General features: G+C 49.0%; 1 protein-coding gene across 1 annotated transcript; it reads left to right on the top strand.

The window, feature by feature from the left end:
- The first annotated feature begins 296 nt into the window (after positions 1–296).
- Positions 297–19,316, top strand: LOC149341991 (arylsulfatase B-like). The gene is made up of 9 exons (XM_089544291.1): positions 297–414; positions 2,934–3,093; positions 3,990–4,102; positions 4,663–4,773; positions 8,884–9,009; positions 9,132–9,258; positions 11,824–12,117; positions 16,076–16,509; positions 19,043–19,316. The coding sequence occupies exons 1-9, from the start codon at positions 322–324 to the stop codon at positions 19,178–19,180; spliced, it is 1,596 nt and encodes a 531-aa protein (XP_089400417.1). The 5' UTR covers positions 297–321; the 3' UTR covers positions 19,181–19,316.
- Positions 19,317–22,251: the final 2,935 nt, after the last annotated feature.

The raw sequence follows: 22,251 nt of genomic DNA, 5'->3' as shown, positions 1-22,251 counted from the left end.
AATACACCATTGACGTAGGCTATTCGTTTGCAGAGAACGCCATATAGCGCTCCTCATGAATGTTTGCTTACGGACTGTATAAAACTAGCTTGTTGTCGAAAGACCAAAGTTTGCACATTGCGCTCGGCGTGATTGTTTAGCTTTGCCAGTGAAACCAGTATGCAGACATCAGAGAGTATTACGTCATTTACGTGTGAGCGCTCGCTATGAGCAGGAATATAGCAGGAGATCTAGATTAACTTGAGAATCGTTTCGATAGTGAAGTGAGGAAAACTATAAGCAGTGGTAATTTATCTTCCTCCTAGCACTCCGCCATCCCGAATGTCTTACCTGAGGATTCTGCTTCTGCTACTGCCATTGGTCCGGTGTACGAAAAGGCCACCTGACATTGTGTTCATCCTAGCCGACGATCTGGTGAGCGAATAGTTGACTATTTCTACCTTGAGAAGTTCACTTCAGAATTCTCAATCCCCATACCGAAACTCGCACCTGACAAACGCGTACTATCATAAAATGAGAACCGCACTTGCTTGTTTTGACGTCCGCTCTGGTTGACTAAGTGTTAGAGCACGTTTCTATGAAATTTTAATTCTTTCAAAGCTGTCGCGCAGTTCGTTTTCCACATGCTGCACACGTGCCCATTTATCACCAGCCGGCGCGTTGGTTGTAGATCAGGACTAACGCAGAAGTATTTTTGGGCAGCAGATGTGAATTGTTCGCTGGTTTACTTTTTTAAGGCAGGTGAAAGCTCCCTAGGGAGCCGTAGAAATTAAATGGCCTGGCATTTCAGTTTGCACTCTCTTAAGTACTAAGTTGCAAGTGAAAGCGGTACTTATCTCGTCACATGAAGCCTGTTTAGTACGGACGCTGTTTTTTTAAGAGAAATTCCATGCGCAATGTCCGCAACTTTGTACATTCTGAATTCAATGTTTTCTTTTTTTTCTCTCTGGGGAGAGGGGGTGGGGTGCGAGTCACATCTTTTTAGAGACCAATTTAGCAACCACCGTACTGAAGCCGGGGTGCTTTTTAATGTTCGCTAGAGGACGCGGTAAATAATATTTCTCAAAATAGCTTTCTAACACACGCTTCGGGCATACTCCTGCTCGTAGATTTTGTCCTCAATAACAGCACTGTTTTTTGCTTCGTTTGTAGTCTTCGACCCCGCATTCTCTTTCAGCGGATGCAGCGTTTTCGCTCCCCAACAGTGAAGTGGTTCGCGCTCGATCAGAACAGAGGCGGAGGGACAAGGCATGCACACTTAGAAGTTAGTTATTACAGTCGCAAGTACTAAACAGATTCACAACAGCGCTACGGAACGAGGACAGAAGGAACACGAAAAACACAGGACGGGCGCTGTCAGAGCGGGCCAGATAGCTGCAAAACAGAGCGGGCCAGATAGCTGCAAAACATCCCCGAGGCATTCCTCGGAAGTCGAAGGCTACGTACGTACGAAGGGATTCTGACTTCTGACGAAGGGCGAAGGCAGGAGCCGGACTTCGGCGGCGAACGTTCGCACGCACTGATGGCGCGTTCACACTTGGGCTTGTCGGCGGCGACTGCCACCTAAATCCGCCGCCGCCGAAATCTGCCTCGTTCACACTTCCCGGCCACCCCGTCGCCGCTCGTCGTCTGCTCACGACGTACACAGATATGGCAAGAAGTTAATCGATGCTGTCTACATACCATAACCGAATGACGCTAAACGCAGCTATTTTGCCGCACGTTACGTCATTTCTAACTCCTAAAACAGAGTCGCAACGATGTTTAGCCTAGTGGCGCCATATGGAGGTCAGGAGGGGAACCATTATTGTCAACAGACCGACGTCCCTGGTAAGCCTAAAGGGGGCAGAGTCATCACTCTAAATAAAAAAAAAAATTCGCTGTGGCTTAGCTTGGTTAAGCCCGGTAATTGCGAAAGCAATATCCTTACCTACGCCATGGTACAGCTGGTAGTGTAGCTGGTGGTGGTGCTTGTGGTCAGACTTGGGGTGATGCATCGGTTATACAATCCAATCCATTCCAATCCACTACAATCCAATCCAATGTAATGTAATGTAATGTAATCTAATCTAATGCAATCAAGGCCAAAGGAAGGTCAATGGTGGTCACCGCCACGGCACGATGGCGGTCACCGCTGCGGCACGGCAAAGGCGTGAAAGTGCAAGTAGTATTGCTTTCGCAAAAAACTAAAACAAATTTATACTCGTACATTTGCTTATGGGCAAGATGAGAAGAAGCGAAAGACAAGTGGCTCATTTATGGCCAGTGAACGCGCCGAAGAAGGCAGTAACAACGACGAATCCAGTCCGAAGCGAAGCGTCATGCATCGAAGGGCGCCGCCATGTTTGTCGCCGCGGGAAGGCAACTTCGTACTCGCCGTCCTATTGGCCACTGAGAATCGGTGGGATTTTTTCCGGCGGCAGAAATCTCTCCTTGATCAATCGGGCTGTCCGCTGGATATTTCGGCGGATTCTCTGCCGCGACGGCTGATTCAGATCGCTCTCGCCGCCGAATGTCCAAGTGTGAACGCCCCTTGAGAATGGCGGACGGGTCTTCCCGAGTGCGTCCAATTCTTTGGACAAAACAATCTTCTGGAGTTTGTCGGGGAAGGCAGCGAGAGCGCCGCTTGTGACGCTGCACGGATCCCGAACTCCCGACGCGTCCGTAGCGTAGAGACGGACGGGGAAGAAGGCTTCCACAACGTATAAGTTTCAGCCATTGGGACATCTCACACAAAATTTTGTGCTTGCCTGCAAAAAAATAACTTCTGGTGTTTTCAACTGCGAACCTGAGTGAATGGCTTTCTCGAGGCCTGCATGCGTAGCCCAATTAGCAAAAAAAGAAAAACCACTAAAAGGAAATAGAGTGTGGCGGCGGTGCTGACTAGACAAGACTCCATCCGTATGCTCAATGGCGATCGCGGTCTTTCCTAGGGATGGTGCGACGTGAGCTTCCACGGGTGCCCTCAGATTCCCACGCCCAACGTGGATGCCTTGGCAGCGGACGGCATCATACTCAACAGCTACTACACCCAGCCAGCCTGCACACCTTCGAGGGCGGCTCTCATGACAGGAATTTACCCGTTGCGCACAGGTGCTCTTATGCAAACAAATCCCGGGCAACAGCCCTACATGCCTACCGTGTTAGTGTAGAAAGGAAAAGTTCGGCATAGTGCAGTGTATTGGTGCAAGCCGCTATTCTTGCATCGCGAATGTAGCTGGGAAGGATTGATGCCGGTGGTGTCCTCAGATATGGTGGGAAGTGGTATTGCGCATTTCTAAAGGAGGGGACATGCGTAGGCAGTGTTCAATGTTCAGAATCGCCATAGGTTAGAAATATAAATATGGCATTCTGCGCCCGCAAGCTTCATCAGTTCTCAAGCTCTTTTGCGCTAGCCAATTTAAAAAAACGTGTATTATCCGGCGTACTTGTTTGGTCCCGTAAACTGTGTGTATTAATTAATTTGAAACATTAATTTGAAACATTAATTTGAAACAGCTTGATGCCGTTTTACAAGTACCACTCTCATGTTATGGCGAGCACAGTGAAATTGATGAAGCAATGTAACAGCGACAAGCGCTTTCGAAGTGTTTTTAATTTACGTTATTTATTGGTTTTGTACCGTAGGGTTTCAGGCCTCGTCACGCTGTACTTTTTACATTTTTTTAATAGGCGAAATAGGCGAAATTTATGTAAAAGCCGGCCTTGAATTTATCAGATGGAACCATGAAATTTTAACGCTAAAATGCATCATCAGCGGCTTCTAAAAGAAGCTAATCTTTATTCAGACATATTTTGTAGTGACTTCTCAGCAGCCCCGCGAGAGAAGTACGCATAGGAATGAAACTATAGAGAGAAGGCGTAGTTACGAGTCTGGTCGGGATGAAAACAGTTACGGAGGAATGTTTGTGCATTAACTGTTGAATCAAATATTCACAGAATAATACGAAATAATTAAACTGCGTTGTTTCTCTGCCTCTATCGTTTAGGTATGGAAGGCCTCGCGGTGGACGTAGCTGAACCATGGGGATTACCATTGAACCTGCGCATTTTGCCCCAGTACCTGCAAGAACTTGGTTACGAATCTCACCTCATTGGAAAGGTGCGTCTGTCTGAGGTGCCATCTCATGAGTAGCAGGTTAACCTTCCGTTTTGTTACGGTGCATGGGATACTGAAAATTTAAGCCAACCGCAGCCCCAGTATCGCTTCCGCTACAGTGCCGTTCACCTACGACCACCTTAGGTATGTATGTTTAGACATGCGCTAACTGACCGCACCGGCAGTTGGCGGTCGAAATAGTGGGTAGCCCTTACAGGATGCTATTGGAAATTTTCACGATCAAGAGGGGGCACGTCACCAATTACTATACTGTGACTTAGGTTTTCTCATTTTTTTTGTTTATTTCGTGGACTGCACGCTGTGCTTTGTCGGTCTGCCTGTGACGGTGGATTTGACTGTGATGTGCCTTTTGTATCCTCTTCTCCAAGGGGGTGCTTATGGGGCTGAAGCCCCATAAGCACCCCCTTGGCTACGCCCCTGGCCGGCGGGCTCCTGGTGTTCCAGGTTATAGCCTACGTGTTGATATCTGAGTTAAATGGTGTGGGGTAATTTTTTTTGTAATGCAGAATGAGGAAAAATTGACTTTCACTTCCTGTGCGCAGTGGAACCTTGGATATCACACAGAGGATTTTACGCCAGCACGTCGAGGCTTCGACAGCTTTTATGGCTTCTACAACGGAGAGGAAGACTACTTCTCCCACAGTATTACATACGTACGTTCCAAATGTGTCCTTTGCGGTGCACATTTACGTGTTACGAGTTTTTCTATCGAAAAAAAAGCGCCTCGAGTAGATAAACACTGAACAGCCAGTTGATCACCGCATAGCCTTTACCGCAGAGTACAGTATTTGTCAAAGTTACATCTGAATATACAGACATGGCATGTAGCCGTCTCTTCGAATACCCTGCGATTAGCCTCTTTCTCTTCGCCATCTTCGCATCGCCGCTGCGCCCACTTCTTTGGGACTGCTGTAGTCCTGGTCACGACTGCGGATCTGAAAAGAGAGCTAGGCGCCACGTCAGCACAGACGGCGGAAGCTTTTTTTTTTTTTCACGCGCGACACGTGCACATCGAAATTTCCTTTCGTTGAGCTCAGAGGTCAAATTCCTCCCATTCAAACTACGACGGTCCGAAACCATGTCAGGATAGTTTCGTTATATCGTGACGTTTCCTGTTTTATTTTGAAAGCACTACTTCACGAGCACTACTGAAAAATCCGGTGGGCCTCTGAAGCCTCAACTTTTGACACTTGACCTTTGAGTTGAAATGACGGGTAGGGGGTGGCTGGGGTGAAGGTCACGTGGTACAGAAGTTTAAAAGAAATTGTCTTGGAGGACAACGTAAGACTGTCTAGGCAAGAGTTAAGCGATTTCGAAGGGGAAGATAAGGCACCGTTTAGGCAGTAGTCAAGCTAATTCGAAACCAGGTCCTCTCGCACGTTATGCTCGGTTCACCAGGGTTAAAACTCTATTTTCTTCTATCCGTGGAATACTTGGATATACGGAACTAACTAGTACTCTAGATGCCTGCGATTTTTGTTTTGTTTTCGAAGCCTTCGAAGCTCGTATAAAAATTAAGGGGGCACTTTGGCTCTCTAAAGTGCTGCAAGGCGAAAGCGTTTCCTGCTGCACTATTTGTTTTTTTAATACTGTGTTTTTTATTTCAGTTTTGTTTTTGTTTCCTTTCTTTTTTTTCATATTTTTATTTTTGTTTGTTTTCTTATATTTTTTATTTTATTTATGAAGTCCATACATTCACTGGATGCGCCTTTATTCATGCTCAAACACTTAGCCTTCGTGGGGGAGTGTACCTCAAATGCCAAAGGCCCTGATTCGATTCCCAGCCTCGACACAGCTTTTTAAGGCGGAAGCCTTTAATGCCTAATCCTTGTAAGCAGGAGTTGTCGACAGAAATTTCACGCTTTTCAATTGGACGAAATGGTCGTGACGTCACAGCGCTCGAATTTCAAACGGGGCCAGTTGTACTTTGGCTAGTAACCATAGAACCAATTAAAGGGATGGTATAGTGGTGCTCCAAGTGGAACTGAGTTTAGTTCATTGGTTAATTAACCAATTAGCCTAAGTAACATTTCTAGTCAGACCAGATAAATAAATAAAACCGGGTAGGAAAATGGTCGAGTTGGAGAATCTAACCAGGGTCTCCAGAGTGCGAGACGACCACGCTAACCACTCCGCCATGCCAGCTCGAGAGTTCGGAATAAACAAAGGCGCGTCTAGCGAATGCGGTGTCTTCGTTCACTTCCATCTTCCTCGCTTCTCTTATGGCGAGGTTCAGATGTCCACCGAGATATATTTCCTTTCCTTAAAAACCAATTGACCGACGAACAAGGCCTAGAGCCGAACGGGAGATGACGTTCTGTGGACTCCCTGGCAGCGTTGCAAGACGCTTCCGCGTTCCACTCTTAAGCCCCAACTCCAACGGCCCTTCCTGGGCGTACGCGCTCAGCGTCGGCGCTCTTGGCGTACGCTAGAACCGGTCTGCGCATGCGCACTGCAGGAGACGCCAGCGAACCTCGGCGAGGCGCCGATATCTGTCACTGCTAGATATCTGCGTAAGCGCTAGCGCGAGCGCCGGAAGCTGCTCACCGTCACGTCTCTCATACACCAATGGAAGGACGCGGTTCTCGGGACATCCGGTGCGGCTTTTCGCGCGCTTTTCAATTGCTGTCTACATTTTTGCTTGGTGCCGAGGCTGTTCGCGCCATGTCGCAAAATAAAATAATAAATGAAAGTCTGATCGCCGCAGTAGAAAGGCGGCCGTCGCTCTGGCAGGCGAGCCATAAAAGCCATAAAAATAAGCTAATAAAGGCAGCATTGTGGCTTGAAGTGGCAGCGGAGATTCTGCCAAGCCTGCCAAGCACAGGTAAGCCGATATCTTGCTTGTGACGAGTGCTGATTGAGTGAAATGTGCTCGAAAACGCTTGTGGCAATCAGACTGTTTTGGCCAGCATCTGCCTGTAAGGTCTGGCAACCACACAGCAGCGTGAGCACAAGCGCGAGCAGCGTGCGGCAGCGCTAGCCAGCGCCTAGTACCATGGAGGTGCGTACTGCTGCCAGCGCCTGTCGTTGCGCGGCGCCAAGAGCGCCGACGCTGAGCGCGTACGCCCAGGAAGTGTCGTTGGAGTTGGGGCTTTAGAGGCGAAGTTTAACATCTTAGCCACACAGCAGTGATACAGGCAGCAACATCGCGCTTAAGGCTTCCGCCTCACAGCACTTTAGGTCAACAAAGTGCCTCCCTGATTTTTTTAAAGTAGTGACGCCGAAACGCGGACACACTTGCTAACAATACTTGGTCACGACAGTATGAGGCATTAAAGGCTTTCGCCTTACAATTTCCTGCGCCGCCGCGGTGGCTCAGTGGCTATGGTGCTCGGCTGCTGGCCCGAAAGACGCGGGTTCGATCCCGGCCGCGGCGGTTGAATTTCTTTGGAGGAGAAATTCGAGGCCCGTGTACTGTGCGATGTTAGTGCACGTTAAAGAACCACAGGTGGTCGAAATTTCCGGAGCCCTCCACTACGGCGTCTCTCATAGCCTTAGTCGCTTTGGGACGTTAAACCCCATAAACCAACCAACAATTTCCTGCGCCCCAGACGGACGCGCTGCGCGCAAAGCGGGTTCACAGCGCGTTCATGGGTGTGCGATGGTGGTGCTCGCGGCAGATTCGACACGCAGGATTTGCAACGAGTTTCTCAGATTTGCTAGGGTGAGGATGTGTAGGTATCAGCTACGCGAGAGAGGGTGCGGGCAGAGCTTTCTTTAGTACAGCTGGAAAACTTCGTTTCGCAACCTGACCAAACACTAGCCACTCTGCGGAGGTCAGCCGGGGGGTCGCGTCAGGGCTGTCAACTAAAGGTACAGTCCCACAACTTTGATTTCTCGGCTGTGTTCGCGTCTTGAGCAGCGCTGAGCAGTTTGTCTGACCGCTGCAAGTGGCGTGACACTGATTTAACCTCCGAATTCTAATCCATTCAGACGGCAGGATTTTAATACGTGCTCTTGACGGGGTGTTTCAGATTTGTAAGCTAGGGTAAGTGTTTGACGAAAAATTCACCCAGCAGCCTAGCGAGCCGCATGTACGCTCTGCGGGGAGGTTCCCTCACTATATCACGCCTCGTGGGGCTGCAAAGACAACCCGGCAGTCTCCAATTTACAATACCCATCACAGGAGCATTGGGAGGAAGATTTGTCCAGATAAAACCTGGAAGACCAGAGAAGCATGGTGGTCCGGGCGAGAGCTACTGTAGTCTCCATAGGGATCCTGGACTAGAGGCTCCACCCAGTCGCCAGAAAAGGCTTAGCTCGACTCGATAAATATTTTAACCCGAAAGCATTGCGCCCATACTGCTGAAAAGCCGGCGTCGGTGACCGTGAGAGAAAATCAGCGAAAAATCCCCAGAAAAACAACATAGGTGGGCAACCTTGGTGTCCGAAGGCCACGTAGATCAGGTGACCTTGAGACGTTGTCCCAACTTGCCCACCAGAGCACACTAGCCACCGTGACGGATGGTGGGTAAATTAATGAGTTGTCGCGAGAGGTCGAGCAACCTGGTTTGCACCGGTGACAGCGCCTGCCATCGCAGGGCAGCGGCGCATCGCTTAACCGCTGCACCACTGCGCCAGGAATTGTTTGAGGAGTCCCGGGGTTATATGCATGTAAAGTAGAGAATAACCAATTCTGCCTATTGGGCATTAACCCATCAACACTGCCACGACATACCTGTAAGGCTTAGCTTAAGTGTCCCCTCCAATTTCTTCTTCGGTGAAATGAGTGATAGTTAAGTGTTATCTTTATTCTATTCCAGGAAAACCACACGGGTCTTGATTTCTGGCTCAACACTGAACCACTGTGGTCGAAAAGCGGAAAATATTCCACTACGCTGTACACGGAAAGAGCGCAGTACCTCATCGCTAACAGAAACAAGTCAAAGGTATTGATATGTGTATTACTCTGATTTAAAAATCTTGGCAAAAATTTTCTATTAAACACATTTTTGGCATGTACACTTTTCTGTCTGAAGATTGTACGATTCACAATGAATCACTTTCGCAGCCGTTGTTTCTGCTGCTCAGCCATCAGTCCCCACACTGTGCGGAAGAATACGCCCCCTTCCAGGCGCCGCAGGAGAATATCGACAAGTTTCCCTACATAGGAGAGGAGAACAGAACCATATTCGCAGGTAAAGGAAGCCATCTCTGTACTATTTGACGCCCTGGTTACTGCCACATATTTGCTTCGTTGCTTGAAGAATGTCTTAATGAACTGGTGTTTTAGTTGTGTTAAATTGACCCTCGCCTCATGCATGTATTTAGCATAAACGAGCACATTAGGTAGACCAGGTGGCTGTGTTGGTATCTGCAAAACATTACCGCTTTGTGTTTTGCGAGAAATGTTAAATATTTTAAATGTAGGCCCTCTCGCGCTGCCTCTCGTCACTAGCAATCTTTGATGTGAAATATAATTTTTCAGCTTAATGCCATTCGTGATCCGATATTGTGCCCGGCGCGAATTAGGTATAACGTCGGACCTCAGAGCCTCTTTTCAAAGAACGTAAATAAAGAAGCTTGCCGACGTTCTGACAGTGGAGATCGTTTTTGAGGCAACAACAACTGTGGAGATAATCGTGCACCCTGGTCAATCCCCCGCCGTGGGTATGTGCTATTAAGCCTGAGCACATTATCATCATCATAATCGTAATCGTGCTATGGGTTGCATGGTGCCAACATAACGAAAGCCTTATGGCAGGCCATGCATAAAGACTCATGGCAGGAAATGTCGGGAGGGACATGACTGACAACTGAACTATGCTTGAACAAAGGCTGGCTTGAACGAACATAAAGCATACATCTATTTTAGACAGTCGCAAAATTAATGTATAACGAAACCACCAAAAGAAATAAATACATACATCCTGAAAGTAATCACCAAGAGAAATAAATACATACATCATTAAAGTGTCCACCAAAGCAAAGAAATACATTATTAGTTCGTAGATGTCGTACTCCTTCGGACCATAGAAATGTAAAAGACGACGAATTTCATAAGATATCAAGGAGATAGACATCTGGCTGACGCACTTCCCCTCGTACAGTTGTCATAGTAGCAGTAAAACATTTTTACTACAATATGAAGGATCGTGCGTCCACTAGTCATGCATAGCTCTCGTAAGTCACCATCTGAAAATTGATGGGCCCATCGGCACTTTTAATGTCGTACTCCATGAAGAGACGAGTGTCAGTGATCAGTGAGTGGCCTTCACATGTCAGAAATAAAGTTATTATTCTGTTACATGCGTGCCTTATGCAGTACTGACAACACGGGTATGTTTAGTTTTCTTCTTTTCGTGATTATCTTAAATTTCTGTCCCTGTATAGCGTTTGACAAAAGGTTACATATTGTGGGTCCAACCAAAGAAGGCTTAAACTCAAATCCCGCTAACTCTTGCTATATTTGGCGGGATTTACGCACTGCTAAGAAGCTGCATCACTCACTGCTACAATATCAGTTTTTCTCGGAATAAAGCTATTTCGACAGCTAGAAAATGAGCGAATTGAGAGAGCAGCCGCTCTAGCCACTAAGGTAAAAATGGTTCCCCGATGCATCAGAGGCGGCTTTTCTTCATAACTTCGTAGCTTTGGAGAGCAAGATACGCAACTTTAGGGCGCCTCAGAGGTAGCGTCACCCAGCTGACGTAGCGGTCTAGCTCCGTACCAAACAGAGAATTGAACGGCTGCACTGGACGCCAAAGTGACACACCCGCCCGCGAGCAAGCCGCTTAAAGCGGCTGGGTGATGTATTTGCCAGCTTACAACATGGTTTAAGTCACAAAGATTGCAAGCAATGGGAAGAGGCTATTGGCGAGTTTGGCGTAATCAGTTGTGGATCATTCCACGCAAACGCCGTGCACCTCTTGATAAAAACAAATACCAAACACTCTTTAAACAGCTGTTTCTTTGCATGAGTGGCATTCAATATCGCTGAAGAGAACAGTTGCGTGTGGTCTTCGTTGCGGCAAGCGCCTGATACCAATTATTCCCTGCTCAGGGAACTCCTTTTTGAATTTGTGCTCGTCTTTTCATGTGTCTAAGTGTCCTTGTGGATCAAATTAAATATTCCGACTGAATGACTGAAGTTACAAAAAATTCGCTGTTGCTTAGCTTGGTTAAGCCCGGTAATTGCGAAAGCAATATCCGTACGTACGCCATGGTTCAGCTGGTGGTGTAGCTGGTGGTCGTGCTTGTGGTTAGACTTGTGGCGATGCATCTGTTGTACAATCCAATGCAATCCAATCCAATGTAATATAATGTAATCTAATCTAATCCAATCTATTCTAATCCAATCCAGTCCAGTCCAGTACAATCCAGTCCAATGAGGCCGCCGTTCATGTGCACCGCCCTCGCACACGGACGGCGCGAGATCGCGAAGCAATGTTAAGCCGCTGGTGGTTGGCACAGCTACTGCTTTCTAGCGACGTGAGTGGAGCCTAATCTCTTCAGCGTAACGCCACAATCGCGCTCCTAGCGGAGAGCGCAGGAGTGGGGCGCCGGTGGTGGCACCGCCGCGGCTTGCGACGGCGCGAGTCGGTCGCCCTTCTCTTCGGCGTGATGTCACACATGACGTCACACAGAGGTCAACTAAAGGTCTATGGTGGCACCGCCGCGCCACGGCAAAGGCTGAAAGTGCAAGTAGTAAAGCTTTCGCTTTAAAACCATTCACGCCAGCGTGCACTCATTGTGTATTGCAGGGATGGTGGACGCGCTGGATCAGTCTGTAGGCAAGGTATTCCAGACGCTAAGCGATGCCGGCATGCTGGACAACGTCGTCGTCGTTTTCAGCAGCGACAATGGCGGTGCCCCCTTCGGGCCTCATGCCTCCCGCAGCTTCAACTGGCCACTGCGCGGTGCAAAAGGCGCGCTCTGGGAAGGAGGCACTAGGTCGGCCGCCTTCATATGGAGTCCCCTTTTACATCGCAAACGGAGGGTGTCCAACCAGCTGATGCACATCACGGACTGGGTGCCCACGCTGTACTCAATAGGCGGTGGGTGCACAGGTTTTTGCTCTTCAAATTTCCTCAGAAGTACGACGTCAGGATTTAAGCATCCAGGACCGACGAGATGGTGTTAGGGCGGTTTTTAAGGGAAGGACAATGACAGAGTTATTTTAGGGGAGGAGCTACGAACAAGTATGACATAGAAAAGACCGGTGATTTTACGGAACCAGGACACACTATCGAAACGCTTTTGAAGCCGGTAAATGGCTCTAAAATTTAATGGGAGTTTTAGTGAGGTTTATATGGTGAGGATGATAAACGGCACAGGAAAATTCAAGTTATGAATGTATGTTTCGAAACAGAAGTGAAAGGGGCGTGTGAGAGTGAAGTAACGGCAAATTTTTTGATGGATGGTGGGGACATATCGTGCTAGAAAAACTTCACACTCTCAATATAAGGCGCCTGAAGACCTCGAGAATACTACAATATTGGAAGAACGACGCTGACATCATTGAAGTTCATAAGAAGGGAGACCTCAAGGAGTTGAGAAATTGCAGACCGATCAGCTGACTGTTCGCTGTTAGTTAACAAGGCATTTACTAACGTACTTGCTAATCGAACTAGATCAACCTCAGGAAAGGACCAGGCCGTCCTTAGGAAAGCCTACTCAATAATAAATCAAATCCATGCCATCATTAAAGTGACAGGGTAAATCACAGAATAAACAATTCCTCCACATAGACTTCCCGAATTACGAGAAAGCATTTGACTCTGGCGAAACGTGATCAATCATGCAGGTTATGAAGTAGATTACCTAGAATTTATTTTGCGAAAGTAGAAACATTGGTTAACATGACAAGCAGCGTTAAACAGTTCGATCACAGATAACACAATGCTTTTGGGAGGTAACTGAAAGATAGTGAAAATAATATTCTTGCAGGCCGCGCCATGTTGTTCCTGCCGGTCATGGAAAGAAGGAGTTTCAGATAGCCAAAAGCGACAGAAGCTAGCAGCTGCAGAGCTTTGGGCGGGCACATGGTCTTACAGGACTATAATGTCTGACGAAGATAAAATACACAATCGGGGAAGACAGTTTTACACCCAGCCAGTGTCTCCCTGCGTCAAGAATGGAGGAAAATGTCTCTATGATTAATGACTGTTTTTACTAGAGCCAGAATGATAGCCGGCGTAATATTCGTTGAAAACAAGGATGTACGACAGCGTGACGAGAATGGGCCGTGCCTGAGCCAAAATTATCCCCGGTAATTACCTTACTGAGGAGCCCCGCCCCCCCTCCCCCCCCCCCCCAAAGAAAAAAAAACGCATGCAAATATTTTACCTTGTCTCCATTAAGAAGTTTTCGGAGCAAAGCCTGATCGGGTAGAAAAGGTGGCCCGCACCAGTGAAAAATAAGTTTCTTCTCTCTCTCTCTCGCATGGAATATGTTATGAAGAACGAATTTTTCCACACGCAGGACAAGTGATGAGCAAGAAAAAAAATGTGCGCTTCGCCAATAAGCCAGAAATTGAGAATGAGGAGGTAAAAACTGGTACCAATGATGACAGTTTGATTTTTGTTTGGCATCAACTGTGCGGTAAATAACTGAAGCTTATGACCAAGTCTCTATATCCCGTTTAAGGAGAGTGGTATGGGTGCTGTTGTAACTCAAGGTAGCACAATCCCACCGCTGCCACCCAGTTTTTACGGCTCGAGGTAGCGTAGCGAGTTGTTGCATCACCAAGGGGGCTCGTCCGGGATGAGGAAACGGTCCTAGGCTTCGAAGGTTGGGGATACGAAAACAAGAAGGTTTAATGGCACTTTTTTTTAAGACACTTATTTACATAATGAAGAAAAGAGCAAAGAAACAAAAATTAAGAGTTCATAGCGTGGAGCGTCTGGATGAGCCTATTACCCAAGGCTCAGAGCCACTGGATGAACCTATTACCCAAGGTTCAGAGCCTCTGGATGAACCTATTACCCAAGGTTCAGAGCTACTGGATGAACCTATTACCCAAGGTTCAGAGCTCTCGTGCTCACTTTGGGCGCAGGTTAAATAGCCCAAGGCTCCGCCCTTTCACCAGGCGGCAATTCATCGCGACACAAAGATCGGCACTACACAACACAGCAAACGAAGAGACCTGTTGTAGAGTCCACCCCTGGGAACTGGCGAGGGGGAAACGTAAGTCTGCAGCTCTTTCGCACTGCGAGGCAACCATACTGTTGGCAGCTCGGGTCCATCGAACACAGGCGTGGCATGATGACGTCGCAGCCGCAGCTGCGCTGGCTTCCTCTGATTTGTTCCGGGTCTTCTCAGACGAGGAGCATCCTTACTTCCCCTGTCGTCGGTCCTTCTATAAGGGAAGGTCGTTGGCACCGAGCCGAGCGTGGGAAGAGCTCCATCGACCATTTCCCAGCTAGTCATTCTTTTTGGTGGGGTCATCTTGGGGGTCAAACGACCTTTCGAAATTTCCGCTATTGAATCCGCCACCGTTATCATCGCGGGTCTCAAGTTGGGTCGTGACAGTGCAAACACGCGCGTGAGCGGGAGACAGTAGCCACCGTCTCGGCCCATGTGAATAACTGGCCGCTGGTTGACTGCGGATGTTTAATGCGTTCGACTGCACTGAAAACCATCTACCATCCTCTTCTTTTACAGCGAGAACTGTGTTTCTTGGTTTTAGAGTCGTGGTAATAGTACTAGCCGATGTAACCACAGGGCCATAACCATGGGGCAAGTGAAGGAAGGGGAATTAGTACATGAGGGCATAGCGAGAGCGTAGCCGTATGGCGGCGCTCGGGTAGGTGCCACTGAGTAATTACCCCCTTATTAGAAATGTACGTCACCTTGGGGGATTCCTCTAAACATTTCACCAACACTGTTCCCACTTCGAGTTATTGATCAATTTGCTCTCTCCTTACCAGATGCTAGCCGTTCCTGTTCGCTCAGTTGGTAGACCGCCTGCTCCGGTGAAGTGGTGGTTCCGGGTTCGAACCGCGGACCAGGGCGGATTTTTCTTTAAGGACAAAGTTTCTGTGGAAGCTGTATAACTTTCCTTTGTAGCCATATGGCTGCACTTGAGTGGATGCCAAATAAGTAATTACTCCCTTATTACGGAATGTAGTTACCATGAAAGGAGGAAGGTACTGGAGAGCAGAGAAATGCTCAAACGAAGAATGGTTATGGTGAAAGGAGAATATGCGTAACCTGCCAGTGGTTACTAAAGGAACCACCTGGAATGCGGCTAGCGCTGAAGGAATAGGTTGTAGCGAGAGCAGTGAATTGCACAAGCCGACTGGGGTTTTTTGCCTGATAAGGTTAGAGAGTATGGCGAAGCGGAGGAAGTGTCGGTTGCGCCGCGCGCATGGAGCGGTGGACTGGGCTTATGGCCTTGGAGCGACTCAGGCTAGAGGGCCGCCGTAGTGGAGGGCTCCGGATAATTTCGACCACCTGGCTTTCTTTAAAGTGCACCGAGATCGCATAGTACACGGGCCTCTGGCATTTAGCCTCCATCGAAATGCGATCGCCTTGGCCGGGATCGAACTCGCGTCTTTCGGACCTGCATACGGGCACCATAACCACTGAGCCACCGTGGCAGCAGGGATATATTAGGATGTAACTAAGAAAATGGCTAGCGGTTCAGCATTGCTATAATTACGAAATATTGCGCGAAAGCAGTTTTTTTTTGCAGGTGGACACCAATGCCACGTACCTAAAAGCGCAGTTGAGGTTTCATCGTCAATCCCAATTTACTCAATGTACGTTGGCGGTCTATGCTCCAGTGCCCTGTTTCTGAAGCAATGTTGTCAACGCCAACGCGCATTGCTTTTGCGCCGTGTTTCTGCCACACCGTTGTCCACATCGCTGTTCGCTGCGTTAACAAGACAAAGCGGTTTGCTGTGAAAGGACGCATCGATCAGATTGCACTCACGATGGCACTTCGGTCGCTGTCATAGCAAGTTAAACGCTTCGCAGCTGGCCTCACCCATGCGTGGCATTCGTTTTCAGGAGGCGACGTAGCGGATCTGGGTAAAATGGACGGAAAGGACATGTGGAAAACCTTGTCTCGTGGAGTGCCCTCACCTCGCGTCGAGATGGTCTACAACTACGACAAGTGGATTTTGAATGCCTCGGGCATTCGCCATCACGATTACAAGTTGGTACTGGACGGCACCCGCCTGTTCAACCTGCGCTATCCCATACCGGGCGGCAGTCGTCCGTACGACGACCTCGACGAGCTGCTCGCTCAGTCAATGACGGCGAAGACTCTACGGCGTTTCTACGGAACAAAGCAACTGAACTTACCCAAGGGCTGGAGACAGACAGCTACTCTGAAATGTGGAAAGACTAAGGAGAACTTTTCAGAGGGGGACTCTGTTTACCTGTTCGATATTGTCCGGGATCCCTGCGAGCTGAACAACATTGCAAGCTCGCATCCTAAGGTTAGTACGGATGTTTGTACTCTGCAGCCTCACATAAAAAAAAACGCACGAAAAAGAGGGAATACGCGGTGAGTATGGGTGCGACAAGCAGTAAACTGAGCACAAGATCAGCCATTGAGAAGTTAGTGCTTGGCTTAATCTCCCCGTCGTTGAGTGCAGTGCTGAGTAAAAATGCACAAGTGACAGACAACCGGAAGGGTGCTATTCTATCGCGCGACCCTGTGGTTTGCGAACTTGCTGATAACGGCAGTGGCAGGGCGCTCCGATGTTTACAGCTAGGGGAGGTCCGCAGAAAGCAAATTTTGCCCAGCGCTCCACTTCCCAAGCGTGGCAGTGGCGCTGGGCCAGTTCAGTCTTTAGTCCGCAGTACGTGACTCGGAGCATTGGCTTTCTACACTCGGCGACAAATTTCCATTTAAGGAAAAGGTACTGGAGGGCAAAGCCTGCAAATGTGCCACCCTGCCAATAGTTCGGTCGTAGGGGGTGGAACGTCCGCGACGCATATAAGACCTTTCCAAAAAGGGCTCCCTGGGCGCTGCCATATTGTTGCCTGGACTGCAGTGGGCACCTCGCGCTAGCACGGTGGAAGCGGCGAAACGCCTCCTCTCTGGACTGCTGGAAACCGGTTCCGCCGCCGCTTCCACCGTGCTAGCACGAGGTGCCCACTGCAGTCCAGGCAACAATATGGCAGCGCCCAGGTTGAAAAGGTGTTCCACGTTTCTCTTCACATAGAAACACTACGCCGCTGGTGCAGCGGGCGCCATCTCTGGAAGCGCCTTGCAACTGGATGTGCCTAAGCACAGTCCTGCCAAATAAAGACGTTGGGATCAATGAAACCGGTTATTCTGTGACTTTCCAATAGTAAAATCACCAGTTGTACTAGAAATGTGCCTCCAATGAAAAGTATTAAATATATTACATTTTAAGAGGTAGCTATTAACTGCAACCGGGGACTGTACTTGTTGCGCAGGAAGAGACACTGCGGGTTGGCGCTCTGCAGCTTTGGCAGCATTGTCAAGAAGAGTTGTCGCGAAGTGTAGCGTCGTCGTCTCTAACTGGTATATCGATTTCTATTAGCGTGTTACTGTAAGAGCCTTTAATAAATAAAAGAGAACACAGTATTTTGTCCAAGCGATGACATGCTGCTAGCTTGCCCTAGACTGGAGAGAATGGGAACAGCCTTTCGCTCTCGTTTTCGGCGTTCTCTTGCAGTTCCAGCGCCACGCATTGCCATTCTGCCGCTCTGGGGATCGGTCACTTGTACTCACTTGTCACTTGTACTGGGGATCGGTCACTTGTAGAGGTGGCAAAGGGCAAATCGTGAAACAAAACACTTAAAGAGGTTCAAAGGGCTGTCTAAAAACATAGCTATTACCTGCGACCCTTTTTACCTTGCAGGGCCCAATGTGTCACATACAGCCGTTGACAAATTAAGGAGCCCAAGGGATTTGTTTCTAGCCCTAGTGGTGGGGCTATTGTAACATCCGCGTCACCCATATTAAAATATGGGTGAGGACAATAGTTCCTCTCGTATTCCAGAGATTTGTGACAATTGCGATTTCATGACCAACCATTCCGACAAAGGCTTTGCGTTACGCACACTGCTGCTGTAATTTCAACAGGAAAATAAACGCGAAAACTCTCTCCTTACTAGACTAGTCTCATTTCCCAGCATCTTTCTCAAGGAAGAGTTGAAATATAATCTGCTTCACATGTAATTGGTACGCTAAACATGACTTACTGCTGGGGCCGAAAGCTTCCATCCTTAATGGCTGTGTTTTCACAATCGCGGAAGTATCAGCAGGCGATTAGTTGATTCTGATACGCGCTATGTATTTGCTGCATGGACCATTCTTTCAGTGCATGAGCACAATGAGAAGCAAGGCTTAATTATGCGCTTTTTACTAGCTCAAGGATTCTAGTTAACAGTTACTATCTGCACTAGTACGCACAACGTTGCGATTGCGAAAGAGCGAAATGTGTGCATCGGACCTTTCTTTTGTTGCCACTGCATGATTCGATTTTAACCGAGAGGAACTGGAAGGAACGTGCAGAGCCGCGTAGTGGTGACCCTGCATACTGTGATTCTGCGTAAGAATCCCATCGGTCTGACGAACTATAGCAAAGACATTTGTTCTCCAAATCTGCGCTAATAGCGAACACCGTTGCAGCTCTGTGCTAACGAATTGTTAATAACATTGCTAACAAATAACGGGATACAGAATGACGCAAATGAAAGTAAACCAGTGTTGAGAGGGATTTGGCTAGCGTACTGAAGCTTCCTCTTAACCCCTGTTAGCTTTGTTTTGTGTGGTGTGTTTTTGTTTGTTTTGTGCTACATGTGTTATGCGTCCTCGTAGGGCGAGAAAAGGAGTAGAAACGTGGTTAAAACAACGATGCTTGTCCCCTTCGGCGGATCCTAGTGTTCTGTAAGGAAGCGAATGAATCCAGCCCTACCGTTAATATTCCTTCTACTGGCTGGTTTGAGATGCACACTATATTTCGTGCTAATTTTCATTTGTCCATCCAACAGATTGTGGAGGCCCTCAAGCAGCGCATTGCTTCGTACGCCGCCGTAGCGGTACCACCGATGACAGCACCGAAGGATCCCGCCGGATTCCCCGAGAACAACAACGGAACCTGGGCCCCCTGGTTGGAGTCGCCACTATGAGAGCGGCTTGCTACGATAACCAGATCCGCAACTGTATTTTCCTGCCTCAGTGTGTGCCTGTCGTCAGAAATGACGGTTCATGCAAAATGCGTCGGCTAATATGCGCCCTGTGCTAAAATGTCAAAACGCTGAGATTATAAATTCAAGGCGGTTTATTTTTCTCCGCTTTCATCGCCTAATAAAATATCGCTTGGTGAAAAAAAGCACTGTAAAAGGCAGTGATAAATCTATTTTGATTTTACTTTGCTTTAGTTCCTCAACCCGGAGATCCTGAGCGTTTTTTATCTGTAGAATATATAGGGGAGTCTACCATGCAAATATGCCCCGACAAAGGGACTACCACTGCCGGAACTGCTGGCGAAATAAACAATAAAGGAGCTTTGAATTTGGGCTCAGTAAAGTTGCGGTGTGCCTAGGGTGTTAAGGACGGCGCTTCATAAATATCCTCCAGAAAAAAAAAATTGGCAGTGGCTTAGCTCTGGTTAAACCGGGTAAATTGCGTAAGCAATGGTGTGCGCGTTCTTCTGGAGATTCTTCAGCGCGTTGCCTTCGCCTGGTAGCATTGCGGTGTTGCTGAGCTGTCAGGTGTTAAGATTCATAGCTTGACCGAGATTCATAGGTGACGCTTCGCAAGACGTTCTTCACGCTGTTCTGGCGTCTCTTGTGCACGTTGTCGCTTTCTCGCTTCTTCCTGTCGCTGTCACTTCTCCTTAGAGGACTGCATAGCAAAGCATTCACGCCAAAGCAAGCGCGCATTTATAGACGCTTAACAGCGCGGGAGCATGGGCGCCGCCATATTTGGTCACGTGACCATTTCGCCACGTTGCCAGGGGGTCCACAGAACGCCTTCGCCCGTTCGGCTGTACGCCTTGCTCGTCGGTGAATTGGTTTTTGAGGAAAGGAAATGCATCTGTCTCGGATATCTCGGTGGACACCGGTACCTCGCCGTAACGGGAAGGGAGGTGGTGGTGAAAACATTTATTCAGAAGGCACAGGAGGTGTTTGGATCAGCCCGTAAGGGACCGATCCTTACAAACACTGGCTGGAGGTCCCTAGTTTGGGACCCCAGTGGCGGTAGCCGCCGCCCGGGCGCGCCCGACTAAGTCTTGTTGGGCCTGTAAGTCGTGGCAGCCGAGCAGGGTCGCCTCCCAGTCCTCCCGGGTTGGATTGGGGATTGGGGGAATGGCCGGGTTGGAGGGGCAGGCCCACACCATGTGACAGGTGTCCGAAGACACCGCACTACAGCGTGGGGAGTTGCCGCTAAAGGAGGGGTCGAAATGTTTTAGGGCTCCCGGGCACAGCAATGTATTGGTGAAGAGGCGGAGAAGGAGCCGCTCATCCGCCTTCTTGAGGCCTTTACATGGGCTAGGGTAAAGGCGATGGCTATCTTGATAGAAGGTTGTGATATCTTTGAACGTGTAGACCGGAATAAAATCAGGTTCTTGATCAGGTGGGAACGAGAAAACAGCCCGGTGAGAGCGCGCGGGCGGCTGCGTCTGCTGCCTCGTTTCCTGCCAACTCCTGATGAGCGGGGGCCCATATAAGGTAACGGTGTGCGGGGTCCGTATCCCGTATGCAATTTTGGTATATTCGATAGGCTAGGAAGGGAGTGCAGCCTTGTTCGACGTTCCGACAGGCCCCTCGCGAGTCGGTGATTATGTATTTTGAATTGAAATGTGAGGCCGCGAGAGCAAGCGCGACCTCTTCTGCTTGTGTTGCACTGCGGGCTCTGAAAGTGAGGCCGTTAATTGTGTTGCTGTTGTGAACTACCGCGGCCGTGTACCATCCCCCGTGGTGAGGGCCGGAGGCGTCCACGTAGTATACACCTGTTTTGTTGCCATAATATCGGGTTAGCGCTTCCGCTCGTGCCAGGCGCCGACCATTATATTCTTCATGCGACATGCTTGCTGGTGGTGGTGGTGAAAAACATTTATAGTGCAATAAATTTTTACAGAGAGGTGATTGGGGTAGGCCCTATTGGCCCTTTCCCCTAACAACACTAGGTGGAGCCCCTATTCCGGGGCCCCATTGGCAAGCAACGCCGCCCGCGTCTGGTGAATCAAGGCCTTTTGGGTCTTTAGGTCCTGACAGCGAGCAGGGCCGCCTCCCAGTCCTCTCTGGTGTGGTTGGGGTTGGGGGGGATAGATGGGTTTGATTGACACGCCCAAACCATGTGGAAGGTTTGGTTTGGTTTGGTTTATGGGGTTTAACGTCCCAAAGCGACTGAGGCTATGAGAGACGCCGTAGTGAAGGGCTCCGGAAATTTCGACCACCTGGGGTTCTTTAACGTGCACTGACATCGCACAGTACACGGGCCTCGAATTTCTCCTCCAAAGAAATTCAACCGCCGCAGCCGGGATCGAACCCGCGTCTTTCGGGTCAGCAGCCGAGCACCATAGCCACTGAGCCACCACGGCGGCGTAACCATGTGGAAGGTGTCAGCCGCCTCCCCACAGAACTGGCACGTGCCATCAAAGGATGCGTTGAAATGTTTAAGTACCGCCGGGCACAGTACAGTGTTAGTAAGAATTTTGATGAGGAGGCGCTCGTCAGCGCGATCCAGTCCCTTACAAGAGGCCGGGTAGCGCCGGTGCTCCTCCTTGTTGTAATCGGTGATGTGTTTGAATGTAAGGGCCAGATTGTCTGTTGGGAGTAGGCTTCCAAGGACAGGGAGATAGCCCGGGGAGAGAGTGCGCGGGCGGCCTGATCGGCCTCATCGTTTCTTTGGAGTCCCTGGTGACCGGGGGCCGAAATCAGGTTACGTGGAGTTGGATCTTCGCATCGGCAGCTATATTCTAGTATGCGCCAGGCAAGCGGGGGAGCCCAGCCCAACTCATAGTTCCGGCAGGCCCCTCGCGAGTCGGTGATGTGTTTCGACTTGGGAGTAGTGAGATCCAGAGCAATGGCAATCTCCTCCGCGTGTGTTGCGCTGTAGGCTTTGAAAGTGAGCCCGTTAACTGAGTTTGTGTTGTTTACGACTGCGGCCGTGTACCACACCCCGTGGTGTGGGCCGGCAACGTCCACGTAATACACATGTTGTTGGTTACCATAGTATCGCGCCAACGCTTCCG

The sequence above is a fragment of the Amblyomma mixtum genome, chromosome 5 (assembly GCF_055824585.1).
Source record: "Amblyomma mixtum isolate Tamu chromosome 5, ASM5582458v1, whole genome shotgun sequence".
Taxonomy (NCBI): domain Eukaryota; kingdom Metazoa; phylum Arthropoda; class Arachnida; order Ixodida; family Ixodidae; genus Amblyomma; species Amblyomma mixtum.
The sequence above is the reverse complement of the archived record's forward strand: the minus strand, read 5'-3'. Positions and strand labels throughout refer to the sequence as shown.

Excerpts from the sequence above, each read along its gene's own strand:
- LOC149341991 (XM_089544291.1), top strand. The coding sequence starts at position 322 with ATGTCTTACCTGAGGATTCTGCTTCTGCTACTGCCATTGGTCCGGTGT. Across the intron at positions 4,774-8,883 it reads TCTCCCACAGTATTACATAC|GAAAACCACACGGGTCTTGA; the intron begins GTACGTTCCAAA and ends ATTCTATTCCAG. Across the intron at positions 12,118-16,075 it reads CACGCTGTACTCAATAGGCG|GAGGCGACGTAGCGGATCTG; the intron begins GTGGGTGCACAG and ends ATTCGTTTTCAG.